The following is a 26,465-nucleotide window of genomic DNA, read 5'->3' as shown; positions in this document are numbered from 1 at the left end:
GCTGCCTAGGACTCTGGGTGCTTAGGACTTAGGCCCCTCTTCAGATTCAGAAGGAGAGTGCAACATCAGTCCCTGTCACTTACATGCTGCACAAGACATCTGGGATGACCAGGCATGATATAAATCCTAGAAGCCTATCCTTCTGCCCTTTCTTAGTCATGATCAACAGGATATGTCTAGGCAACAGCCTGTTGGGATCTCTAAGGCGGTTGCCCACAGACATCTTCCTTATTATGTGAAAGGTATTGTATATACCTTTATTTATGTGTGTCTTTAACAATATTCTATTTATTTACAATATTTATTCTGCCCAATAACATGCATTCTCAGTTTCCAATAAAAAAAAATATAAGATAATAAACCCATAAAAACTAATATAGCATAAAATCTAATTTAGTAGAAAATCAGCAACAGAAAATAACATTGGAAAAACAAAGGTCACAGCAGCACCAAAATATAATAGATCTTAAAACTCCAAGAATACCCAAAGATCTAAAAATTACAATAATATTTTAAGATTAAAAATCCTGGAAAAATAAAAAAGGTCTTCATGTGGTACCAAAAGGACCACAATCTGGGTGTCATGAGCCCATATAGATGAATTAATTTTATACCTATATTTTCATTTTTGTAAACCACTTTATGAACATCTTTGCTGAAAGGTGGTCTAATAAAGGTGGAATAAATAAATGAAATGACAAATATCCAAACCTACTCCAGGGGTGTAGGTTTTCTAACCCGCATATTCTCCTGTGCATTGCTGGAAAAGTACCTCTGAGCCTTCCAAGAACAAGTGACTGCTGAATGTTTGGGAGGCTACAAAACAGTTAAGCTGACCTTAAAAAAAGTACTTTGTAACAGTATAACTGTTCAATCAGATTTGGAGAGCAATAATCCAATACAATATAAGAGGATTCAAATTAGATGACAAGTGTCTGATCTGATTGCATTTGTTATAATTGGTTAGATATCTGACAACGTTCTAGTTTGTGTGAGATGTGTTATTGTTATATGTCTTGTTAGGTATTAATAAAGAATTTTAAAAGGAACATAAAATAAAGGCCCTTTAGTTTCCTGATACTTTGGGGGGCATTTTTTTCCCAGACCTCCAGTTCTATAAAAAACATAAATGTCTAAAGATCTCAGCGTGCCTACACGTTCACTAACACTGCACAATTATGCATCTTAAGTGCATATCAAACTTAAGTGCACTTAATTGTATATGGAATTGAGTCCTATGTGTACCTAACATTTCAAACCCACGTGCTGTGTTTGTTTTGCTTTCAAGCACTTGTGTGTGGTTTAAAATACAGTAAATCACACACTCAGAGTCTGCCACACCAAGTTCTTTTTAAGCCAAGCAAAACACAACATAGCATAACATGTACATCATTTTCTTGATTAACTTTGATGAACCTCCAGTCATTATCCATTATAGCAACAGTAAATTGGAAATGCTGCTTTGTTAGTATAACATGTATAAGCAGTTTTCATGAGCCATAGAATTTATGGTTACTAGCTCTTGACATCGATAATGAAATACCATATTTTGCCTTTCCTTGGAAGTAAAATATAACACAGAGCTGCAGTTATATATCCTTTGCTTTATGCAGTGGAATAGATAGGTCTGTACTTTTGTTGCCTTTATGGATTCGTATTCACGAAATAAATTAACTGAGCCACATGGATAACTTTTGAGTGTACCCATATTTGTGAAAATAAGACATTTTATGCCAATTCTAAAAAATTGGGTTGTATCAAATGCTGTCTGTCTGCGTGTTAGGACCTCTGAACACTTATCGTCTTGTTGAGCCAGTGGGCCAATTCACATGTCACACTATGCCACTCTGGAGAATAAGCCACTGTAGGTTGGTTGTTTGCTTGCCAACCCACATTACTCCTGACAATCGGGCATGTGGTGGCTCGCAATTGCTTTTTTCCTCCTCGGTCCACCAGCCTGCTCCCTGCACATATCCCAGTGTCCTTTGTGTGGCAACCCCTCTTGTTTCCTTGTCTTTATGGCGGGAAACTTTCCTGGCTCCCCTGCCGCCTCCGATTGCTATCCCTTTTCAGAGCACTTGCTTTGTTCACAACCCTTAAAAAATAATAATAATAGTTTGGTGCTTCGGAAGTATGCAAATAGGATCGCAATTTTAAAAAAAAAACAATAAATCCTGGTCTTTTGCAAGTGCACAAGAGCGCAAATTCGCCTGTCTGCTATGTGTAGTCTCACCTTGTCAATTTCCTTGTATGTTACAGATCTCAAGGGAAGCGCAGAAGTGCAGTAGGTAATGTGCTAGGAAACTGACATTGGGAGACTGCACAGAGGTTAATCTGTGCACACATGAGAAGGACCTGGAAAAAATAACACTAAGAGAAAAGACTGTGCAATTCAGAAGCATCAAAAAAGAAGAAAAAGTGAGAGAAGTAATTGCTCTGAAAAGGAGCACCAAATTGGGCGGGGGGGGGGGAGGCTATGTGCAATAACTCCCATTTCGCAATGTCATCCTCTTGCTATTATGCTTTGAACTGACACCTGTCAGCGTCCTACCCCCTTCTGACACTTCCCCAAGTCCTGATGAAGTAAAAAAAAATGGGAGCTATTGCTCCCCCTTATTGCAGCTCCTTTTCAGAGCAATTACTGCTGGGGTGACTGCAGTTCAGCGAATTTGCACACATCTCCTGCTGGTGCAAGGAGGAGGGAGTAGAGAGAATGTGCTCCAGTTTACTGCCCTGCCATGAGATTTTTGCAAATTTCTGCCCCCAGTAATTGTATCCACCCTCCTCAATGGGGCCCCATTTGTTTCATCTCCTTCAGTTGCCTTCTAAGGGTTTTTTTTGTTTAACTGTTAAGGAAATTTGTGCAAATTTGCTGGAGCGCAGTCACACCAATGGAAAAAGCAAAAAAAAAAAGGGGGGGGGGAGACAAGAAACATAATTGCTCCAACAAAGAGCACCAAAGGTTAACAAACCACACTGAATTGTCTGCTCCAGGTTTGCACATCATGGCAAGCCACACTGATACTAAGAAGGCTCACAACCCACCATGGCTTATTGTGTGGTGCGAACCCACTCAATGTAATTTCCTTCTAACCATGCTAAACAGAGTAGTTATATTGCCCAATATAACTGAGATTGGGTAGGGTCTCCTATAGTCAGGACCATCTGAGCATATTTTGGCACCCTATTCAAGGTGATATTTTGGTTCCCTGCAGGTAGCCACGCTGCCACCCCCTCTTCTCACTTGCTTGCCCTGGTGACAGCTACTTCCACTGCTGCCACCACCACCCTCCTCCTCTTTGTCTTTTCCCCACTATCCGCTACCATCATCCACACCTCCTATTACCTACCTTCTGGCAGTGCTGCCCCTCCTCCTCCTCCTCCTCCTCCTCCTCTACCTCCTCTTTCCCTTTTCATCCACCCTGGCAACTGCTGCTGCTATCGCCTTCTCACCACCTCTTTTCTTTCCATTCTCCATGCATCCCACCTGGTTGCTGCCTCCTCCTCCTCCTCTTTTTCTCTTCTCCCCATTCCCCCTAGCCACCATTATCCTCCACTTCCATCTTCCCCACTGGCTGCTGCTGCCTGCCTGCCTCCCTTTCCATGAAGGGTCCTTCTTAGCGAGGCATTCTGGGTAAGGTGGCCCTGGAGGTTGCCTGTGTCACAGCGGCACAGGCAACCTCCAAGGCCACCTCCCTCAGAATGCCTTGCTATAAGGAAGGAACTCTCACAGTGAGGCATTTGGGCCACCACCACGCAGGCTTTCTGGAGAGCTTTGCCTGCTGCTTTTCTACTCCGGAATTTGCCATAGCAGGGAAGCAGCTGGCAGGGCTTCCCAGAGAGCCTCCCCCACCCCCTTTCTAGCTCTGAAGTGTTCTCAAAGCTAGATATTGGGTGCATGGCATTCTAGAGAGCTGTGCCAGGCACACTCCTGTGGGCAGCAGAGGGGCATGTGGCTGCAGTTCTCAGCGCTGGCTAGGAGGACCTGAAGTGCTGCCGCCAGCCACCACCTGCTAGCCGCTGCTGCCACCACCACATGGCTGCTGTTGGCACCGCCACCTTGAGGGGACCATTTGCTACCCCCAGAATTTGGTTCCCAAGGTGGGCATCCTGTTTGCCTTCCCAAAGCAACAGCCTTGCCTATAGTTGTAAAATAGTTGAGAAAAAATAATTAGCTTATAATTATCTCCTTTCCCATTATGCAGCTTAGAAATCAGATTCACTTACACACCCTGAATATTTAGATAGCTGGGTTTTGGAAAGGGTTTATTACCATTTTAGGGTTTTCGTGAACACAATTAATTCTTTCATCTTCAATCTGGCTTCTGCCAGCGCATAAGTGGCTGTTACTAGAAGACTCTGCATGATTGTATTGATGTTTGTATGGCAGGATTTCATGGTTAGTACAAATCATAAAAGCTATGAAGGATGAAGCATCAGTGACTTCAGTTTTAAAATTGCTGGGAGCTAAAGTTTTAAAACTCATGCTGCAAAGTGAAAAATGAAATTTAACCAGGCATTTTGGTGAAGGAGAAGTAATTTATTGGAGGTAAGATAAAAAGCTGTGAGAGTAAACATCAATCTCATCTTAGACACATGTCACTGATTGATGTTTGCTCTGCAGCAGCCTGGAGGTAAACTCTTTGAAATAGCATAGTAGGTGTTTTATCTGTGTGAGGGAAAGAACACAGTTTGTTAAGTTGCTGATTTTTTGAGACCTTGCTACATCTTCATGTTCAATCAAAGGGAAAACAGTAAATCAGAGTAATTGCTTTGCCCTGTGGCATTTCTGTTTGTAAATGGAGGAAAAAATACTGTAGAACCCCCAAATTAACTTCTCTTTTAAACTAGGTGAAAAGTCTAAAAAGTCACTTGCAGCCCAAAGATAGTATTTTATTAATCAAGTCATCAGTCCATCAAAAGCTGGTACTTTGTTTTACTTGCACTGTGGCGTTTCAAAATACTTTTAACATGGGGGAATGCATAGCGGTTGCTTCTGGAAGATCACCCTAAGCGATTAGCAATACAAAGTTTATAAGTAGTCATCATTTTTATTTAGCTGAAAATGATACTGATGTCAATAAATTGGCCAGCAAAGGAGTTGAACACAACTGCTAAAGTGGAAAGCAAAAGTAATTTACACCTATTAAGTGGGTGTGCTGTTGAACAGGATGATTACCCAAAATTACTATGTTCATTAAAGTGATCATTCATTTATGAAGCTACTTAGACTGAGTAGGACTGTTGGTCCATCCAGCCCAGAACTGTCTACTCTATCAGGTAGGAAGTTACAGGCAGAACCCTTTCTCAGCCTTTCTCACCTGGGGACCAAACTAGATGTTCAGTGGAAGACTCAGGTGTCTGCCAAATAACTAAAACCTGAGTGTGGCAGGTGGAACAACTTGGAGTGCAGAAGAATGGTCAGGGTGGAGTATTTTAACCCTTTCCTCCATCTGCTGTTTATCTCTTCTCCAGTTGCTTTCCCCTCAAAGACATCATTTGCCACAACTGGGGGAGGGAAGATGAAGGCAGAAGCAACAGAGGAAGTGTTAAGCATCCCTTCCTTATCTGCTGTTTCACCCTTCCAAATAGCACCTTCCCCCACAGCTGTGTAGATGTTCATTGGAGACATAGGTACCCAGATGCAGGTTTCTTCTGAACATCTATTTGTCCTGCTGTGTCAGGGATGCTGTCATCCCAGTGAGACAACGGCTCAGGCAATAAAGCACAACATAAGGTAGGTGACTGGTGGAGATCTGGAATGGAGCAGGTTCAGGACTTTGAACAGTCCTGCAGGTACTGGCCCAGAGACCTGGTTTGCATGTCATACTAAGCCACAGTGGGTTATTAATGTGGATGGTTGCAGGGGGACCCAGTGTGACGTCAGAAGTCGGAGCATTTTTTCCGTCATGGGTAGTTTTGTTCAAACAAGCCATCCTGAGAACCCATGGCTTGTAGTAGGGTTGTTTAGGGTAGCTTGTTCTCAGAGTGGCTTGTTGTGATGTTCCAGCATGGAAGGGTGATTTTATTGTGGGTTGTCGGGAACAGCTAAAGAGCCACCCAGCAAGAGCGGTGGAAAGCCCTGCTTCTACTCACAGACTCACCAGTGCTGCTCCCATTTTCCCTCATTCTTTCTCAAAACCCTCCACCCCAGGATGAATTAAAAAAAAATATTTTCATAGAAATCTTGAAGAAAGGAAGTCAGTGTCCTGAACGCATTTGCACATTTTAAAATTATTATTATTATTGGTCCTGTCTGCTGCTAGGAAAATTATGCATAATTTCCCCCCTCTTTTTTACTGCTCTGCCTTGATGTGTGCAATTTCCCCCTCTGTTTTACTGCTATGCCATGAAATCTGTGTATTTTTAGCTATTTGCCTCACCTCTCCCTTAAAATTTGCATATGTTTACCCACTCAGTCAGCTGTGCCTTGAAATTTGCTTATGTTTACCCACTGAGTCCCTGCTCTGCCTTGAAATTTGTGTGTTTCGCAATCCTGCTCCCTGCTTTGTAACCCTCATGCACACAATGTTTGCAAATGCACTCCCGTGTTCACAAGGGCTGAGATACCTAAATCCCTTTGGTGATGTGATGTGGGAGGGGGGATTTCTCTCATGAGCCAGCAATCCCAGTGGACCAATTGCAAAAAGGGTGCTGATGCAGGGACTGAGGAAACAATTTCTGCCACAAAGGCCTCTGAGATACGTGCTGGCAGTGGTTGGGAGGACTGAGAAGGACTGAGGGAGAAACAAGCCATGGAAAGCTGCTGCGTGGACGATTGTTTGTTGGGAGTAATGGACAAGCCACCCACCATACCTTATTCTCAGGGGGGCTTAGTGTGATGTGTGAACTCGCTCAGGGGGGCTAAGCTAGCAATCCTGCAGCCAACATAAGAAACAAATTGCCCCTGTACTGGCCTGGAGCAACTGCCAGGGTTTATAGCCTAGCCAAGAAAGTCCTTCTGGGAGCTCCACCCCCTCAAGTGCTGAATCTGGTATTTCTTTATTAAATTTATATACTGCCCAACTGGCAGATGCCCTCAGAGTGGTTTACACAGGCATAAAAAGCAGAAGCACTAAACAAAACACTAAGCAAAACACTAAAACAATAAAATGACAGCCTAAATAATAAATACAACAATGAAAATATCAAAATATTAAAACACAAAAATAATAATAGTAATTATTAAAGCAATGAAATAGCATGCACAGCTCACCATTAGCTGCAAAACAGTAATTCTCATATGAATTCCAGGGGGGCATCAAAGAAAGAGAATGTGCTTGAATAGGTTTTCAACAATTTAATGGATACTCTGGTACGAAATATTTTGCTCTAGGATACAGATATTTTTTGGAAGAAAATAAAAGTAAAAATAACATTAAACAATAGAGAATATGAAAAAGATTGTCCATCCAGTGATATAATCAAATTCAAGTATAGATCTGGGTTTAGAATATTCACAACACAAGAGACAGAGAGAGATTCATATAACTAACAAGGTACAGCAGTTACTTACCATTCTGATTTCAAGTTTTCAGCCTTGCGCCTGTAGGCTTTTAAAGGGCTAGCACCTTTTCTGCAGTCACTGGCTTCTTCTGGGGTGGGGTGAGAATCTGAGGAGTGAGGATCTGGTTGGGGGATGCTCCTCCAAGGACTTCCTGATTGCTGGAGGAGTCTGATATCCACTCCTCAGAGTCAGAGTGCAGAAGTACTTTTCTGAGATTTAGTGGACAGGGTGTGGGATCCAAGGTAGATGATCCTACTTGAGAGGGACCAGGGACCAGTTCTGACTCCATGGAGTTGCTGCTGGTGGAGAATTCTGAGGGTTCTTGGTCCTGGGCCATGACATTATTTTGGACCTGAGCTCCTTTAACTGGAGATGCTGGGATTGAGTGTGGGACCTTATACATATAAAGCATATGCTCTACCATGTAGCTGCAAGTCCTTCAATTAAATTCTAGTTTGCTAGTGACCTTTAATAGGTGCTATATGAACACAGTTTGTTTCATTAGATGGACAATGCTCTACAGCATTGGTGTCATTATAGATAATGTTGCATAATTGTGTTTTCAGATTTTACCCACAGCATAAAAATGAATACTTTCCAAGCCATAGTATTCCAGTGGGCCAATAGAGCCCCCATAGTCACTCTAATGCTATGTTAATGTGGCTATGTCCTTCATGGAGCCTCAGCTGAGTGTCAATTATTTTGGGTTCTGGTGGACTCAAAATACTTGTTCACTATTTTGTGAAGTTTTGGTTGTTCAATAAAGGTATTAACTGACTGTGGTTTTTGGAATTTTTCAAAATAAAAGTAGCAATTTAACTTGTAATCATGTGCGCAAAACTAAAAAATAAACCAACTAACTAACGAAACTGGGAAAACATTCACTCATTTGATACTTTGGAGATTAAGGAAGAGTGAGAGGAAACAGGATTGCAGGGGCAATGAGGCAGGAGTGTGTGGGGGGTGGGTAGGAGTGGGCTAGAACTAACTATGACAAGACAGGGAATATTTGCAGATTGGGTATTGCCCATATGTTACTACAGTGCCCTTAAAAGTTTTTTTTAAAAAATTCCTGTATGATTGCTGAGCTGAAGGTTTCATCAACCAATCCCCCCTTTCCACCTTTTCCTCCCTGTCCCTACCACCACCAGCACCTTTTTGGGGTGGATATAAATAAGATTGTAAGAGCTGCTGCTGCCTGCTTCAAACTGCAACCATCCAGGTATCAGCTTAGCAAGTAATTTTCATTTTTTATCAAAGCTTGGCTGGGAACTGAGAAGGTGATGTGTGTGCATACAGGCTGTTGCTGTTGCTCTGTAGGAGACATTCTGAAAGCGGTGTAAACCCTTCTGCATGGGAGGGCCAGATCTGACCTCAACCTGCCTGCCAGTCTAGGGTAGCAATGTTGTACTGCCTGAGAGGTAGCCTGGGGTAAGATCGCAGGCAGCCAGGTTCTACTCTGTACAATATTGGGCTAGCTGGACCAATTACCAGAATATTGCAGCTACACATCTTCATAACAGCCAATCCTCTTATGAAGGAGCTGACTTCTTATGTAGCAGCACAGTGTCCATGCAATTGCATTCACCACTGAAACAGATTTGCATCTTGACCACTGACCTTGTCCTTTCTCTTGTTGCCTTGTTCTTCTACCCACAAAGTTGGTCCTGTTGATGAAGTAATTCTTTCTGACTCCAAACCAGATGATGAATTTGGCATGGTTATGGAGACCGACTTGTATGAGGCATACCCCAGAGGGTTGGGGGGTTTTTTGCCTTTCAAGAGCAAGTTCCTTGTCTCACACACATTCACACACGCACATGCATGCACAGACACACACACACACACACACACACACACACACAATACCTTGAGGTGAGACTCCTATGTCTAATGGAAACCTCCCATAGAAGTCATCATAGGGTATATGCTTTTTTTCTGATAGGATCCTATACTTTTCACAGTTGCCTGAAATGAAAGAATTTAGTAGATGAAGCTTCTGTCATTTAGTAGATGACAGGAGATATACATGCCATAATAAATGTCTGCAAGTCAAGGAGCTGTTAGACTCACAAGAGGCCTGTCAAAAAGAAAGTTGGCAACTCTGTGCTGTTGGCCTACTCTGTGGGCCATGTCTTGCTGTCAAAGGATAATGTTCTAAAGTTATGTTTCCTCCTAAGAAATCTGATTTATTCTCTGAAATGGGGATGGTGTATATTATCAGTCATAGAGAAGAACTGTTTCAGTTGTAGTTTCATGACCTTAGCTGATTAGCAGAGATCAGGAAAAGGTGCATTACTGTGAAAACCTCTGCAGCACATAGTTTTAACAACCCTTTAGGGAGCTTGTTAATGAATGAATGAAAGAAAAAGCTCTACAGAACCCAAGTATGTTGTTGTTGTTTTTAAATAGCATTCTCATATAACACTCTAAGGAACTGTCATAGGAGGAAATGTGTTCATAATTTCTATTTACACATAACTTTAATCATTGTCTCCTTAAAAAAAAAAAGTTTAATTGCCAAAGATGTTTCGATAGTTCATCGATCTCATTTTACCACAAAGACCTGTTCAGTACAGGCTAGTGCAGGAATGAGGAATCCATGGCTCTTCAGATGTTGCTGAACTACAATTCCCATCATTCCAGGCCATTGGCCACACTGGCTAGGGCTGATGGAAGTTCAAGTTCAACATCTGAATGCCAATGGGTTCCCCATCCCAGGGCTAGAGCCTGCCCCAAGATCTCAGCCCCCTTTCTCCAGCATGTGTATGTGTGTGAAAGAAAAAGGGAGAGAGAAGAGAGAAAGTGTTAAGGTGGTACAGATGTATCTAGGGACTTGAATTTCCTTACTGTACTGGCATTAATCTGATTCACATTCTTGTTATCTTTTCCATATCTTTGCTAATTTATACTTCTCCACATAGATATTGCTACCATTGTTTGGTTAATTCTATTTTTCTTCATTAATTTTGGTGTAGTGTCTATGACCCTGACAGAAATATGCTGCGCAGGAAAGAATGGGAAAGGAGAAATCAGGAGGCCCAGCAAGAAGATGGCATATTTAATACCAGTTATTCTCTCTTCAGTGAACCATACAAGGTATATATTTCAACCAAATATTTCTCCCTTTTGTTCAATTATTCCAAGAGTGTGGTAAAATAGTTAAGGTCATACTTCTTATGGAGCAAATGTTTAGTTGTGGAAAGGACTTAGTAGAGGCCATTTCCCTATCCTGTGATGGGATAAACTATTATTTAAAGTTTCTCCTACAGATGCTTGTCCAACCTTTTCCTGAAAAACTCCAAAGAAAGGGAGATGCCACAACCCCACTGGTAGCTTAGTCTATTGAGGGACAGGGGAAGTGCAACCCTGTTAATTCTGCTCGACCTCTCATCAACTTTTGATACCATCGACCATAGTATCCTCCTGGATCAACTCTGTGGGGGGTGGGTATCGGAGGCATTGTGTTACAGTGGTTCCGGTCCTACCTACGGGGCTGATTTCAGAAAGTAATATTGGGTGACTATTCCTTGGCCCCTTGGCAATTGAGCTATGGGGTACCGCAGGGTACCATCTTGTCCCCAATGTTATTTAACTTCTATATGAAGCCGCCGGGAGTGGTCATTAGGGGATTTGGAGCTAAATCTGATTAGTATGCTGATGACACACAGCTCTGTCTCCCTGTGACATCTGAATCAGGAGAGGCTGTGCAAGTGCTAGATCAGTGCCTAAACTCAGTAATGGGCTGGAAGCAGGCCAATAAACTGAGCCCTGTGGGTGAGTAGTTCCTGAGTCTGTAAGATAGGTGCACTGCCTGTTCTGGATGGGGTTGCACTCCCTCTGAAAGGTCAGGCTCCTAGTCTGGGGGTACTCCTAGATCCATCATTGTCGCTGGAGGCCCAAGTGGCCGCTGTGGCTCAGAGTGCCTTTTACCAGCTTCGGCTGGTTTGCCAGCTACAGCCTCTCCTGGACAGGGATAGCTTGGCCTCAGTGATACAGGCATTAGTGACCTCAGGACTGGATTACTGCAACGTGCTCTATGTGGGGCTGCCCTTGAGGCTGGTCTGGAAGCTGGAGCTAGTGCAGAATGCAGCAGCTTGGCTGTTGTCAAGAGCTGCCCCTTTTCAGCATGCAACTCCTTTGCTGAGGGAACTGCATGGGCTGCCTATTTGCTACCAGGCCAGGTCTAAGATATTAGTACTAGTGTACAAAGCCCTAAACAACTTGAGACCAGGATACCTGAGAGAGTGCCTTCTCCCTTACCAACCTGTCCAGTCACTGATGTCATCAACCTGTCCAGTCACTGATGTCATCATGTGCAGAGCTGGCACCTGGTGGTTCCACATGGATCTATGGCCCAGTTGGAGTCCACCAGGAAAAGAGGCTTTGGCATGGTGGCCACCTTCCTGTGGAACTCCCTGCCTTTGGCGGTCAGGCAGGTGCCAACTTGTGTTGTTTTTGGAGCCTCCTGAAGACATTGTTATTTTGAGAGGCCTTCCCTGAGTGACCAGCCGTGGTTTATGAAGTTCAGAAACTGTTCTTCTTAAATGTTTTAATTGTTTTAATCCAGGGGTTTTATTCTTTTATCTTGTTATTCACTGCTCCAAAATCTTTGATGTGGAGCGGTATATACATATTGTAAATAAATAAAATACATAAATATTGCTGAACTACCCTTATAGTTGTGATTTTTAAAATAAATTCTGTAAAATTTCTAGAGTGCTTGTAGCCTATCCCAACTTACTATCTTCTATGGGCTTCTAAAATGTAAGCCTACTTCCATATCCAAACCGATCAAAAATTGTTGGTATACTTCTAGAGCACAGCTGCTAGCTGTGATATTGTCCCTTTGGCTCCCAGACTGACTGGCTTAGACTGACTGGCTTAGCCACGGCCAGAGTTGCTTCAAAGTGATGTCACCGGCACATGACGAGCTGTGGTTCCTAGGTACACAGGTGGAGACAAGCCCAGGAAGACCACAACCCAGAGATAAAAGGGAGGGAGAGGCCCCAAACACAGGAAAGGAGCAAGGGGTTTCTGGCATTGAGGTGTAGGTACCAGCCAATGTTATCAAGGAGAGATGCTTCTCAGCCCATGAAGGAATGTGGGTAGAGAATGGACCACGCTCCACCAAATCCTTGAGCAAGGCATAAGAGAGAGAGAGAGCGCGCAAACCTGGAAGGGCTTCTAGAGGTGGGTTAATATGGAGAGTGCCTAAAGTAAAGTAGTTACTTTATCAAAAGAAACTAAGCTATTCTTTCTTTGTGTCTGTGTCCATGTCCATGTCCTAATAAAAACTGTATTGTCTTCTAGTAATAACTCAGTTTTCTTCAAGCTGTTTACCAGTTAGTAATTCCAGATTACACAGCACACTTCCACAAAATGACTGCTAGCACCATAACAATTTGAGCCAATAAAAGCAACCACATAAATTATTTTGTATGTTGTACTTTAACTGGTCATTTAGACATAGGTGGCAGGAGATACTTTTTGTAGTCTACCATAATGGCCTGGCCTCACAAAGCATGCATTAATATTGATGTCTCATTGAGTTTTAGATGCTTAGTTTTCAAAGTACATGAAAAGTAGGACATTGTTATATTCAGCAATGTTGCAAAAAATAAACTGTTTTAAAATGAAATCAAGTTTGTACAGTACCTAGAAGATTTATTTTCCTCACTTTGGGGGGCAAGTCCACCATGCATTCTGTTGTCAATTTATGCATTCAGAGTCTGATCATATTTTAAACTTTTGTTAATTTCTTCCTCTGATATCCAGCCCCATCCGCTTTCCCAAGACCATACTGCACTCAAGCCCATCTTCCCAACATTTTAAAGACCAGGTTGAGTGCCCTGTTACATGGGCTCTGATTCTCCTTGGAAATCCATCCTGAGATGATCCCTTATTAGCTAAATTGTCCGCAGAGCCCAACAAGCTTTCAGCTGCGCTACCAGACAACATTCATGTCCTAAGACTGCCTCTTGCCATATGCCATGTGTCAGTTCTGCACTGGTTTTCCTGGGCCAAATAGGACATGCTGTATCTCTTCCCATGGACTCTTTTAAGTCTGTGTCTGCCCCTCTTCTTCAATGCCTTAACGTCATCCCACAGTGGCAAGGGTATGCAGAAAAATCTTGGGATTTGAAAGAGGTCTGAGCTGACTTCCCCTTTCCACCATCCAAAGCTAGTTGTAGCTGAGGGCTGTATATGCACGTGCCTCGTATACCACCTCCCAATGTTGGCAGCAGAAAAGTAATGTGCAGGTACCGACTCTCAGCCAGCAGGGGCTGGGAGGTAGGCAGTAGGGAACCAAATGGGTTGCTGCTGATTGCTCCCTTCAGCCTGGGGCTTAAAGGAGGAGCAGGTCAAAGCCCAGCTTCTTCTCTCCCACAAATGCGAGTGCCCCTTGGAGTTTTAAAAGAAAGTGGGGAGATGTGGGCAGTGGGGAAAAAAAATTATTTTCGGATGCTGTCTGCATGCCCAATTTACCATGCAATTCCTTCTCCTGGAAAGTTGTTTCTGTGGGCAAATCCCTTTAATTGTATTGTCTAAGGAAGTGGAGGGGGTGGTTGGAGAGGAAGGGTGTTACACAAGTAATTTATCATGCACTCATCATTCCCTACTCACGGTTGTTTATGGTCGGATCCTTTAGATGATGCGACCCTCTATTTTCGCTTCTGTGTCTAACCAGCACTTTCGGTGCGTTTTTTTAGAGCAGGGAAAATGTGGCATTTAATTGTGAAACTGAAAGAAAATGCTATTTCCTCTTGTGTATTTGAACTATTCCTCTATACTACAGTGCCACCTAGAGGTTATGCAGTGGAAAAGTAGGAAAGGAAATGCTCCTCATGTAGTGCTCGGCTCTCAATTCTGCAATGAAACCAAAAGTAGATACAGTGGATTAACAGCCTATTAACAGCCTTGTGTAGAAAAGCAGGGAGAATAAAAGGAGGAAAACATTCCTCTTCACTGTTGTTTGTGTTCATAGTCCTCTCTCTCTGGAAATTCTTTTTTTTTTGCAGGTCTGGAAAAAATGAAGGGACGCTATATACAAACTGTAACTTTGGCGGAGGTGGGGAGATATTTGGAGATCTACATGTGTGCATTACTATTGTCTTTCATGCTGACAGCCTGGTTTTTCAAGGAAAGTGATGAACAGGACATTAGTCACATTTCATTTAAATAATTCAGTGTTGTGAACAAAAACATTTCAGGTGACATATAGAATGATTCTTCTTGTTGTTGTTGCTTACTTGCTTTATAGACTAACAAGGGGGATGAACTCTCCAGTCGTATCCAGAATACACTGGGCAACTATGATGAGATGAAAGAGCTGTTAACTGATCGATCCAATCAAAGCCACCTTGTTGGAGTCCCAAAGCCCTGTATCTCACAAGCGTCTGTGAACAAAACTGAGGAACACTTTATTGCTGACACGAAGCCCCACACTCAGGCTTCCATTTGCAATCCTTCATCTTCCTCGCCGGTGGCACTTTCAGAACAGCTGAGCAAGAACACAGCAATGGGCTGGCAGAAGTCTGGACATAGTTTGGAGAGTCAGAAAAAGGGAAGCAAGCATAGGCATGGATTGCAAGATTCACACGGTGATGACTTCAAAACAGCTAACCAAAAGAACAATCTGGAAAATATTAAACATTATGCATCCAGTTCCTCATCACCATCTTCATCCAGTGCTGCCCAGTGTCTCTTACTAACATCACTTGGGGACAGCATCCGAACACAACAGCAATCAAAGCTGAGTTGTAGTGCAGAAGTTGGAATCCAAGCTCAAGAAAGGCCAGCTATGCATAGCAATGGACACTGTGTACAGAACTTTCTGTCTTCACTTGCTTCAAAGCCCAGTATAGTTCAGCAGAAACCAACAGCTTATGTAAGGCCAATGGATGGTCAAGATCAGGCTCCTGATGAATCTCCAAGACTGAAGGTGCTGGCTGAAACTAGCATGCCGTGCACCTCATATAGAGGGATGCCACCTGCTAAAACTGACTCAGCTAGGACCAAGACAAAAATGACAAAATGTAATATTTCCAAGCAAGAAGAGGTAAGTGCTGCTGAATTAAGCTGTGCTATTGACATACTAGCAGTAAATTACTTTCTAAGTATTTAGGCTGAATTTCTGTGTAGATCTTTCTTTCTCAGGAAGCATATGTTGTGTTGCATTTTCAGTGTACTAATTCTGACTCAGCCTGTTACGTGGAAAATACTGTACATATATAGTGAGATCAAGAGCTGGAGAGGAATGGGGTTCCTAATCATTTTTCAGATATGGCATTGCCTTTTACATATTGTGTCAAGTGTTTGGCTAGTCAAATCTGTTTGAAAACATTATCCCCATTTAGTCAGCTCTCCTTAGTACTTCAGCTGTATGATTTTTAGTGTTGATTACTAACTCCAAAGAAAATGGAGATGTATTTTACTTCAAGCACTTAGAGTGTTTGAAGTGGCCAATGAATAGCAGTATTTAAGGTCTGAGAGAGATTATTATTTTTGTAAGAAATCAATCTGCTAGTACTAAGGGGTACAAATGTCTTTCCTTCTGATTGCATCACAACTATTAGATAAGCAGATTTTGCCAGCAGCACCCAAACAGCAAATTTTGGTTGCTGGCAAAGCCTGATTTCCCCATCCTCCACTAATACTCCTGGTGCTCTAATCAATGATGTGTGTACTCTGATTGTGTGGCTGTCATGAGCACCTATTGGATAGTGCTTGTGTCATACCGCTGACAGCAGATGTGCAACCCCTTTTTCCTAGGCCCATGTCCTGAGTGTTATATTGCAACCCTATACATATCTATGCCAAAGTAAATCCCATTTAAAGTGTTATATATATCAGAGTAACTAACAAAATAGAAAAAATGAAATCTTAAAAACATTTCAGCTTCCATCTTCTACAGAGGCTCTAATATGAATTGGTGTCCTGTACCCAGGTGGCAGTTACAGAACAGAGAGGATGCAATATTCCAAAGTGTGGCATATGCTGTGGATGAGTGAGATATATTCCCATGCAAACAGCATTCCAGCACTCCCTCTTTGTTATTTATACAGTTCAAGTGTTTTTGCTGCAGGAAGAGCATAATTCCTGTGTGGCAACATGTTCCCATTACATGACTTTGAAACACTTGGATTTTTCTGGGATTTTAGAATACAGAAATGGGATTGTTGCTCAGGATATCAGAAAAAATAGAAAATAGTGGCACACTGGACAAAGGATTATTCATGGTGCAGGTATAAAGCAGGCATGAATTATCTGGAATTTGATTATAGTTGTGAACTATTACTCTTCTAGGGCAAGGTTAGAAGATGAATTGAGTGACATAAAATGATTGTTTTGTGGAGAAGAAAAATGAAAAGAGACACACATGTTGTATGTGTGTTTGTGTATGTGTGTGTATCTAAGATTTAAGTACAGACTTAAGATGCCCTAAAAGTAAAGGCATAATAACAAGAAGATATGGTGTATTAAAATATTTATTTTTGCTTGTTTGTGATTTTTGAGAACTTACTTCAGGATTTTAGAACCGTTAGAGTTGTCAATATTGTTATTTTTCAAACCTGTTTGTAGACCTTACAGTGACTTTTGTTTTTACAAGTTTGAAAGGAATCCACAACTGAAAAAGTAAATGTATGTTGATTAAAAATACAAGGTCCATCTTTTGAAATGAAAGCAACCCAGAGGATTATTGCAAGTATAAGTTGTTGTTTCAGCATGATGCAAAATCCTTTTCCATTTAGCCCTGGAGGCTTTCATATGTGCAGGCCATGAAGTTGGCTTCAGTACATATGAATCATGTGAAATAGCACTTGAATACAAATGATAGGCTATTACTTTTAAATATGCAGGAAAGGTTGATTTCCCGTGGTTCAGTTCCTCATTTAATATTGTTAATCAGCTTTGGAAAGCTCTCAATATCTTGACATAAAATGAATCTTATAATAATTTTCAAAAATTGTTTTAATGAGAATACCCTAGGTATACTTTATGTATAAAGGTGTCAAGTGTTCATTCAGGATTTAATTTTTAGGAGTCAGTTTCATCAGTATTAATCAGAATTCATATCCGACCTCGTAGACCTTTCAGAAATCATCCTACTTCTCAGTCTAAATGATAGCCTCTCATCTCAAGTACTGCTGTTTCACATTTAGAATTTTATTGTAAGCTGCTTATGAATTATATTATTAGAGTGAAGGTCGGATGTACTGAAGAGAAAAATCTTAAAGTATAAAATAGACCACAGAGATACCCTTGTTCCCAGTAGGGCTCTTCAAAAATTATTTGCTGTGGTTGTTTATTCTCATTTATCTTGGAGTTCTGATTTATGTATTGTTCTAGGTAGAAGTAAAAAAGCAAGATCCAGTGTCTAGAATCAAAACGCAGTCATTTTTATGAATCTTTATGTACTTTAACATAAAGTACATAAAGATTTTATTTTATACTTTATTTTAAACACTTACAGTGCAATCTTATGCATGTCTACCCAAACAAGTTGTTAGAGGACTGCTGTCTAATGGTGCAATCCTATGCATGTCTACTCAGAAGTAGGGATGTGTGAGAAATTTGCTCCACTATGGGTTTTTTTTCATGTGTATGGCTTTTTTTTCTTTTTTTTTTTACAATTCTCACCTCCTGGACCCCAGTGCGGACCCAAATGTAATATGAAATCAGGAATCCATACATTTCGAGGTATTCCGCAAAACAAAACAAAAATGTGTTTGATAACATGCACACATTTGAAAACAGTGTAAATAAGATGTGTATATGGGTGGAAGCAAACATTGTTCGTGTGAACCACTCATAAGCCACCCTCACCAGATTTGCACAACACAATAAGCCATAGCGACTGCCACCATGGCTTGAATATTCAAAATGGCTGCTGGCATGTGCTGCAACCCACTGTGGCTTAAATTAGCCATGGTGGGCTGCTGCAATTGTGCAACCAGCCCAGAGTCTTGTAGCACCTTAAAGACTAACACAGTTATTCTGGCATAAGCTTTGTGGACACTGTCTACTTAATCAGATGCATGAAGTATTGACCTCAAATTGGCAGATTTATATTCATATGCGGGTGGGTGGAAATGTAAAGTGTGTGGTCAGAGGGAATTGAAATGCAAAAAGTACAGATAGTGATAATTACTTTAACAGTTGCCATAAAGAAAATGTTGTTGGGTGATAACACAGACATTGCAATGGTTAGCAGGTTAACACCTGTAGTGTGATAAAAAATCATTGTCCTTGTTCAAACCACAGGAAATAGGGTTGACTCTCTTGTTGAATTGTACTTCAGCAATTTCATGTTTGAATATTGCCATTCATGATGTCATATTAGTGTCCATTTATTCTTTTTTGTAGAGACTAGCCTGTTAGCCCTATTTAGAAGGCTGTAGAGCAGGGATGCAAGACCTTCAGCTCCTGGACCCAATCCATGTGGCCTGTGGAGCCTCCTTGGGTTCTTCCAGAGGGCAGGGCTTGGCCTCCAAGCCATGTCCCCTGGAAGAATCCCCACTAGAGGAATCCCCGCTGTTATCTCCGATCTTAGATAAGAGATAACAGCGGGGTTGTGGGAGGTGAGGCTTTTCCCAGTGCCATCTGAGTCTTTTCACACAGTATGCACCACCCCCATGGGGAGAGCACATACCATGCAAAGAGGACCAGATGCTCCTTACAGCGCTATCTGGGTCTTTTTCTCAGTGCTGAAAGAAGCATGGAGAAAAGCAAAATGGGTGGGTGTGGGGTGATGACATCAGTGGGTGAGGCCAAACCACCTGACATCATCTGGTACACAGAGGGCCTGGTGGGGGGCAATTTGGCTCCACCTCAATGCCATAGGAAATTGCTGGAAAATGATGGCATATATCATATTGGAAGGTGACCAGTTGTATGAATCCACGATGTTATGGATGGCATTATTAGATCCTGTAATAATTCCAGAGTATATATGGAGCCAAAGTTGGCATCTGGGTCTGCCACAGGATGGTTCCTGTGTCTTTGGCTCTGTTGCGAAGTCTGTTGTTGCTGGTGAATAACCTTTTTAAGTTGGGTAGCTGTTTGTAAGCCAGTTCAGGTCTACCACTCAAAGCCTGTGAATGGGTTGTAGATCACTGATAGTATATTTGAGTGGCCTTAAGACTATAGGTCCCAACTACAGAAAAAGTAGTGTCCTGTTGTTTTTCTCTTTTGGATCTGTCCTGTTATTTCTGGGCACCAGTCTGGCCCTTTTGATTTGTTTTTTACTTCCCTGAGTGGGTATTGTAGTCCGAGGAATGTCTGATTTAGATTCTTAGGTTGTGAGTTTCTGCCTGCTGAGTCTGAACAGATGTGGCTGTATCATAGGGCTTGACTGTAGACAGTGGATTTTGTGGTGTTTCTAGGTGGAAACAGGAAGCAGATAGGTAGTGCTTATATATCCATTATGTATTTGCACTGTTGTATTCAGAAAGTGAACCTGTTGTGAGGACTGGTCTAGGTTGACGGTGGGGTGGAAGTCACTGAAGTCCTGGTGGAACTTGGTCAGAGCCTCCTGTCCATGAGTCCAGATAATAAAGATGCCCTCAATGAATCTAAGGTAGAGAAGAGGTTTTTGGGGACTGGAGCTGATGAAGCAGTGTTCTAAATGAGACATGAAAATGTTAGCATACTGCAGGACCATGCATGTACCCATGGCAGTGCCACTGATTTGAAGATCTATGTTCTCTCTAAAGCTGAATTGTGGGTAAGCTACAAAATTGCAAGGTTTGGTGGCTAGTTGTGCTGTAGCCCCATCTGGAATGATATTCCTGATGGCCTGCAGTCCATCTTAGAATGGAGTTCATATCTCAGACCATATGTTACTAATACTCAAAGTTACATAAAGGATATCACAGACTTCCTGAGGAAACTGAAATCCATTGATTATCTCTCAAAAAACACCATCCTAGCTACCATGGATGTTGAGGCCCTTTACACCAACATCCCCCATAAAGATGGACTGCAAGCCTTCAGGAATACCATTCCAGCACATCTAGCCACCAAACTGACATTTTGCACTTACTCACAATTACTCAGCTTTCCCCACTGATCATATACTAAATAAAAGCTGGCACTGCCAGGGACTTTTTCTACAAATCTTCATATGACAGAGCAAGGAACAAGATGGAGAAAGGACCAGGTCAGAGGAACACTGCCCTTGACAGTCTCAACAGGTACTCCATTCTCTTGCTGGACTTTATCTGTGAACATGTGCATAGGCTACACATGAACATCAGTAGGAGTGGCGGCAGCAGCAGCATGTCCAGGAAACTTTGCTCAGTGGCCTGGCTGGGTCTGTGTGGTTGGTGCTGCATGTTCATTCTCTCTCTACTTATTGAGTTGTAAATCACTGATATAACAATGAGAAAATTTGTGACTCCATTTCTGTTTAATCACATCGTTGCAGCGAGGCTCACATTTGCGGGGGTACTCATTAAAATACATAATGAAGTTGTACCTTTTTAATCCTGCTGTCTGGTGGACATAAACCATTTACCAGTTGTAAAGTGTCACTCTTCAGTCATTGCAAATATGAGTCCATTGTTGACTCACCCCCACACAGTTACAAGTTTGGCTATATTCTGGTTGATGCCTCTCACATCATAAGTCCGGTTTTAGGCCTCCAAAATATATAAACTGAATACTTCATGAAGCTAATGTTGGGTTACTTGGAGCTCTAAATAACCCTTCAAGTGAAATAATAATAAATAATAATAATATTATTCAAGTGAAATAATAAAAATAATTTGTGACTATTGCCATCTGCCGTTAGTAATGCCATTCAGTCGATTTCAAGTCATAAATTATTTGTCATCCTTGCACAAAATTATAACAAATAGTTTGCAATATACTTAAGACCAATAAGAGCTTTACATTCTCAGAGAGAGAAAGAGCAAATTGTAATGCAAGTCTCAAATATTGACAATTTCTTCTTTCCCACAAATGATTATTTGGAAGATACGTAGCACAGTTGCTCCTCTTCCCACTGTTTGCTGCTTTGTATTTTGGAGGGGAAAAAATTGCAGTGGCAAAAGTAAAGAAAATGGCTGCTGAGTCTAGACATTTATTTGAAATGCCATATTATGTGAACCTGTTAATGTCAAGATGTATCTTCAGAGCATCACATAAAATTGCTGACCTTTCCTGGGTTCTTGATTACTTTTTGTCTCTCTCAATTAAGAAACTGTTCGGAAACCAGTTCACTGTGTGACCCTGAGTATATAAATCTACACTGATAATTTCATGGCACTTGTACATTAGAAATTATGGTGTATCTATGGACATAACTTACTGCTGTACCTCAGAACATTAGAGAGACTGTAAATTTCTGAACAAGAATTTCTCAGATATATACTGAGCAGCTATAATAGTTGCTATATAAGGGCATGCATGATGAAGGGGAAAACTAGAATTGAGACAGCACACCCTAATTCAGGTCATGCTGAACTGGGGGACAGTGCTTTGAAGTGCAGCACATGGGGGGAGACGAATTCTCCATCTGCTTGTGCTTTCCCTCAAAAAATGTTTCTCTCCAGCCATTTTCTACGGATGTGGGTTGCTTGCAGTTCCAGAACCCACTGAAAGAAAAAGCAGCTAGGCAAAGCAGTTTGTGGGTAGAACACATTTATTTATTTATTTATTTATTTACAATTCATTTTGGGGCATCTTTAAGAGTAGAACATTCTCATGGCAGCACACATGATAAAAACCATACAATACAGATACAGTAAAAATCAATAAGTACATAAAAACAGATATTACCAATAAAAATAAATAAAAACAAAAATAAATAAAAGCTGAAAAACATCCCCTCCCCCATGCCATGCTTAGTAAATGGTTCTCACCTGCTCACTTTATATGAATACAGTGCCGACCTAACTCTTACATGTGAGTCAGCCGCCATAATGTCCAGCATTAGACTGCTAGTTACAAATCGATGAAAATTAATGAAGAAGAAAGTTAATCTGCACCCCCCTCCCGAACCATAATGGTTCGTTTTTGTTAGTACAAGCTCAGTATGCTGTGTAGGTGCATGGACCTCAACTACTTATTTCATAGTAGAACTTTGTTCATATAAACTCTCCTGGTGGTACTAAGATTTCCCAAGCCTAGGCAACGCCATTGAGTTTATCAATACATAATTCCCCTTTCCTTTTTATTAGAGCCAGGCAATATTTATTTATTATTGCATTTATATCCCGCCTTTTTTCCTCTTGCAAGGAACCCAAGGTGGCTTACATTATCCTCCTTCTCTCTGTTGTATCCTCACAACAACCACCCTGTGAGGTAGGTTGGGCTGAGAGTCTGTGACTGGCCCAAAGTCACCCAGTGAGCTTCCATGGCCAAGTGGGGAGTAGAACCCGGATCTCCCGGCTCCCAGTCCGTCACTCTCACCACTACACCACTATCCAGGACCTGCAATAACTTGTGTATAGCTGTTGGACTGTTCGTTATTACCTTCTCTGATTGTCAGTCCAGTAGCAATGCCTTGAAAAAATAGCCTTGGAAAATTCTTGATGGTGGCTTAAGAAATGTGTGGTGCCCTATTTATTACTCCATTTGCCATTTACCACTTGTTTGTCATCCAGAATGCAAATTGTATTTATAGTACTATTTTTGTGTTGCTTTTCCCTCCTGCTCTTTGGTCTGGAACACTGCAATCCTACATCCGAATGAGCAAAAGATTAATGCACTTAGCACAGCAATTTTCAGCCACTTAATGCTTAAATGAGAATGATAGTTTTGGGGATGTAGTGCTTCTCAAAGTTAAAGCGTGTGCAAGGGACAAATTATATATTACACTAATTGCATAAGTACAATTAACACACACAGTTTTAAAAGTTTAAATAGCAGATAACAGGGGAGGGTGTTAATGAAGCTCAGGACTGGAGTACATGGAGAGAGTTTTTATAACCCCTTTCTCCACCCCACAGCCCTGATGTAAAGTGTTCCTTTTCCAAAACAGCCATCAGCCCAGGGGTAGGAGGAAGCTTTATTGGTCTACTTCGGGGCACATTATTCTTCTGATGCTTTTAGTAGTTTGTTATAACCTTCAAACATTTAAAATTTCCATACATACAAATCTAAACCCATGAAAAAGATTTGCAGTTTGTGTAAGAGGTTTCAACCCAATGTGCATCCTGGTGCAGGTAGGTTATTTGTACTACATTGCTTTCAATGAAATGTGCAGTTAGAGGCACCTCCGAATGCACATTCCATTGTTCTGTTAGGTATTTTGCCAGAAACACTTCATTGTTGCATGAACTGCTCAGAAAAGGAAGCACATACAGTCCTAGAATGTGAAAGATGCAGTTGGGTTTACAGTGTAAATATGTGTTTGATCACCTGAAACTGCTCCTTATCCAATCCCTATATTGGCATATCCAGATTACAGAGTACCCTTATAGGGCAGCTTTCCCCAACCTGGTGCCCTCAAAATGTTTTGGACTTCAATTCCCATCAATTCCGAACCAGTATGGCCAATGGTCAGGAATGCTGGGAGTTGTAGTCCAAAAAAATTTCGACAGCACCAGGTTGGGAAATGCTGCTACAGGGTGTATATGTATAGATGCAAGTCACAGGATTGGTAGCATTCTTGTGCAGGAATGGGAAAGAAGGAAACAAGTGATTGCCTATGTGAGTAGGGGTTTGAAAGGTTCTGAAAGAAATGATGAGAGGTACCGTTCTTTCACACTGGAGTTCCTAGTCCTGGTGCAGGTGGTAAGAGGGAAATTTCAACATTACGTCACTGCCATTTGAGGTGTACACTGATAGTCCATTAACTCATCCATAAACAGGAACTCTGGAACAATACTGGGCATCCTGTTTTGGTCATTACAATGTTACCGTCAAGTACACATCAGGCAGGATTAATGTGAATGTCAATATATTGTCCAGATTACCAAGTCAAGAATATAGAACCTAAGAAAAACCATGCTGGATCAGACCAAAGGTCCATCTAGAAAGCTTCGGCTATTGGGCAGTATAGAAATGTAAGTAATACATAAATAAGTGTCCAGCATTCTGTTCACATGGTGGCCAACTGACTGCCTGTAGGAAAACCACAAGTAGGACACGCAGTAGCACCCTCTGCCCATATCCCCAGCAACTAGTGTATGTAGGCATACTGCCTCTGACACTGGAGGTAGCATATAGCTATCGGCACAGGATTAGTAGCCATTGATGGCATTCTCGTCCATGAATTTGTGTAATCCCCCTTTACAGCCATCCAAATAGGTGGCCATCACTACATCTTGTGGTAGCGAATTCCATAGTTTAACTAAGTTCTGTATGAGAAAGGACTTCCTCTTATGTGTCCTGAATCTCCCACCAATCACCTTCATGGAATAACCCCGGGTTCTAGTATTATGAGAGAGGAAAAAAAATGTATCCCTATCCACTTAATTTTTTACATCTCTATCATGTCTCCTCTCACTTACCTTTTCTCTAAGCTAAACAGTCCCAGATGTTGTAACCTTTCCTCATAGGGGAGTTGCTCCAGCCCCTTGGTCATTTTAGTTGCCCTTTTTCTGTCCTTTTTCTAACTCTACAATATCCTTTTTTTAGGTGCCGTGATCAGAACTGTACACAGTAGTCCCAAGCGCAGTCACATCATAGATTTCTCTAAGGGAAGTATGATATCAGTAGCTTTATTTTCAATTCCTTTCCTAATTATGCCTAACATAGAATTTGCATTTTCCAAGCATCCACACACTGGGTCAACATTTTCATTGAGACCCCAAGATCTCTTTCTTGGTCTGTCACTGCTAGCTCAGATCCCATCAGGATATACGTAAAATGGGGATTTTTTTTGCTCCAATGTGCATCACTTTATAGTTGTTTATATCGAACTGCATTTGCCATTTTGATGCCCATTCACCCAATTTGGAGGATCCCTTTGGAGCTGTTTGCAATCCCTTTTTGTTTTGAACACCCTAAATAATGTGGTGTCATCAGCAAACTTGGCTACCTCACTGCTCATTCCTAATTTCAGATCATTTATGAACAAGTTGAAAAGTATTAGTCCCAATACAGATCCCTGTGGGACCTCACTGTTTATATCCCTCCATTGGGAGAATTTACCATTTATTCCTACTCTCTGCTTTCTGTTCTTTAACCAGTTACTGATCTATAAGAGGACCTCTCCTCTTATTCCATGTCTGCTAACTTTGCTCAGGAGTCTTTGGTGAGTGACTTTGTCAAAGACCTTTTGGAAGTCCAAGTAAACCATGTCTACCATATCACCACCATCCACATGTTTATTGACACTCTCAAAGAACTCTAAAAGGTTAGTGAGACAGGATTTACTTTTGCGGTAAATTCTAGAGGATAAAAGTTGATGAACAGGAGGAAATAAAAGTGTCTGCATATTTTACATATTGAAATACTAGATCCTGTGGGAGCAGCAGCAGAGCCAGATGCCATGAAGAGTGGGAGGCAGAGTTGTAATGCTGACAAAGTGACCCTAAGTGGAATTCCTGTGGAGCAATGATTTGGTATGCCTACAAGGGAGGTTATAAGGCCAGCTAATTTTGACTCAGAGATAGAATTAACACAGCAGAGTCTTGGGGCTTCTCTACATGAGGCTTTTATTGTGCGCTCTTGATTGGTCATTCACAGTAGTTTGCGGGTTCTTTACACGACGTCGTCAACAGTCAGCATCCCATGCTTTCTGACCATTATTGCAGCTTTTTTCTTAACAGGGAAAATGCAGAATTTAATTTAATGGCTCTTTGAAGCACTCCAATGGCTGATGTATTTCCACAATTCCACTATACCACAGCTATGCCACAGTGCCATCTAGTGGCTGTAGTTCTATATGAGACATATAGAACCTGCAGGCAGAGGAAATCCCTGAAAAAAAGTATGTGGAAAGGAGCCGATCTTAATCCTGCAAAGAATCTGGAAGCAGAAGCCCTGGTAAAGGTGTGGG

The 26,465-nt window shown here is 41.6% G+C and overlaps 1 protein-coding gene across 2 annotated transcripts in view; it reads left to right on the top strand.

The window, feature by feature from the left end:
* Positions 1-26,465, top strand: part of AFF3 (ALF transcription elongation factor 3) — a 354,490-nt gene that overhangs the window by 37,056 nt on the left and 290,969 nt on the right. The window contains exons 2-3 of one of the 2 annotated variants that reach the window (XM_084844410.1): positions 10,486-10,606; positions 14,772-15,569. In XM_084844410.1, coding sequence (XP_084700536.1) covers positions 10,486-10,606; positions 14,772-15,569 — 919 coding nt within the window. Of the gene's footprint in view, positions 1-10,485; positions 10,607-14,529; positions 15,570-26,465 lie in introns of both variants that reach the window. The other variant, XM_084844411.1, reaches the window with a different exon arrangement.

Source organism: Heloderma suspectum, chromosome 3 (assembly GCF_057233095.1).
Source record: "Heloderma suspectum isolate Gila_16-S chromosome 3, 16-S_ref, whole genome shotgun sequence".
Taxonomy (NCBI): Eukaryota; Metazoa; Chordata; class Lepidosauria; order Squamata; family Helodermatidae; genus Heloderma; species Heloderma suspectum.
The sequence above is the reverse complement of the archived record's forward strand: the minus strand, read 5'-3'. Positions and strand labels throughout refer to the sequence as shown.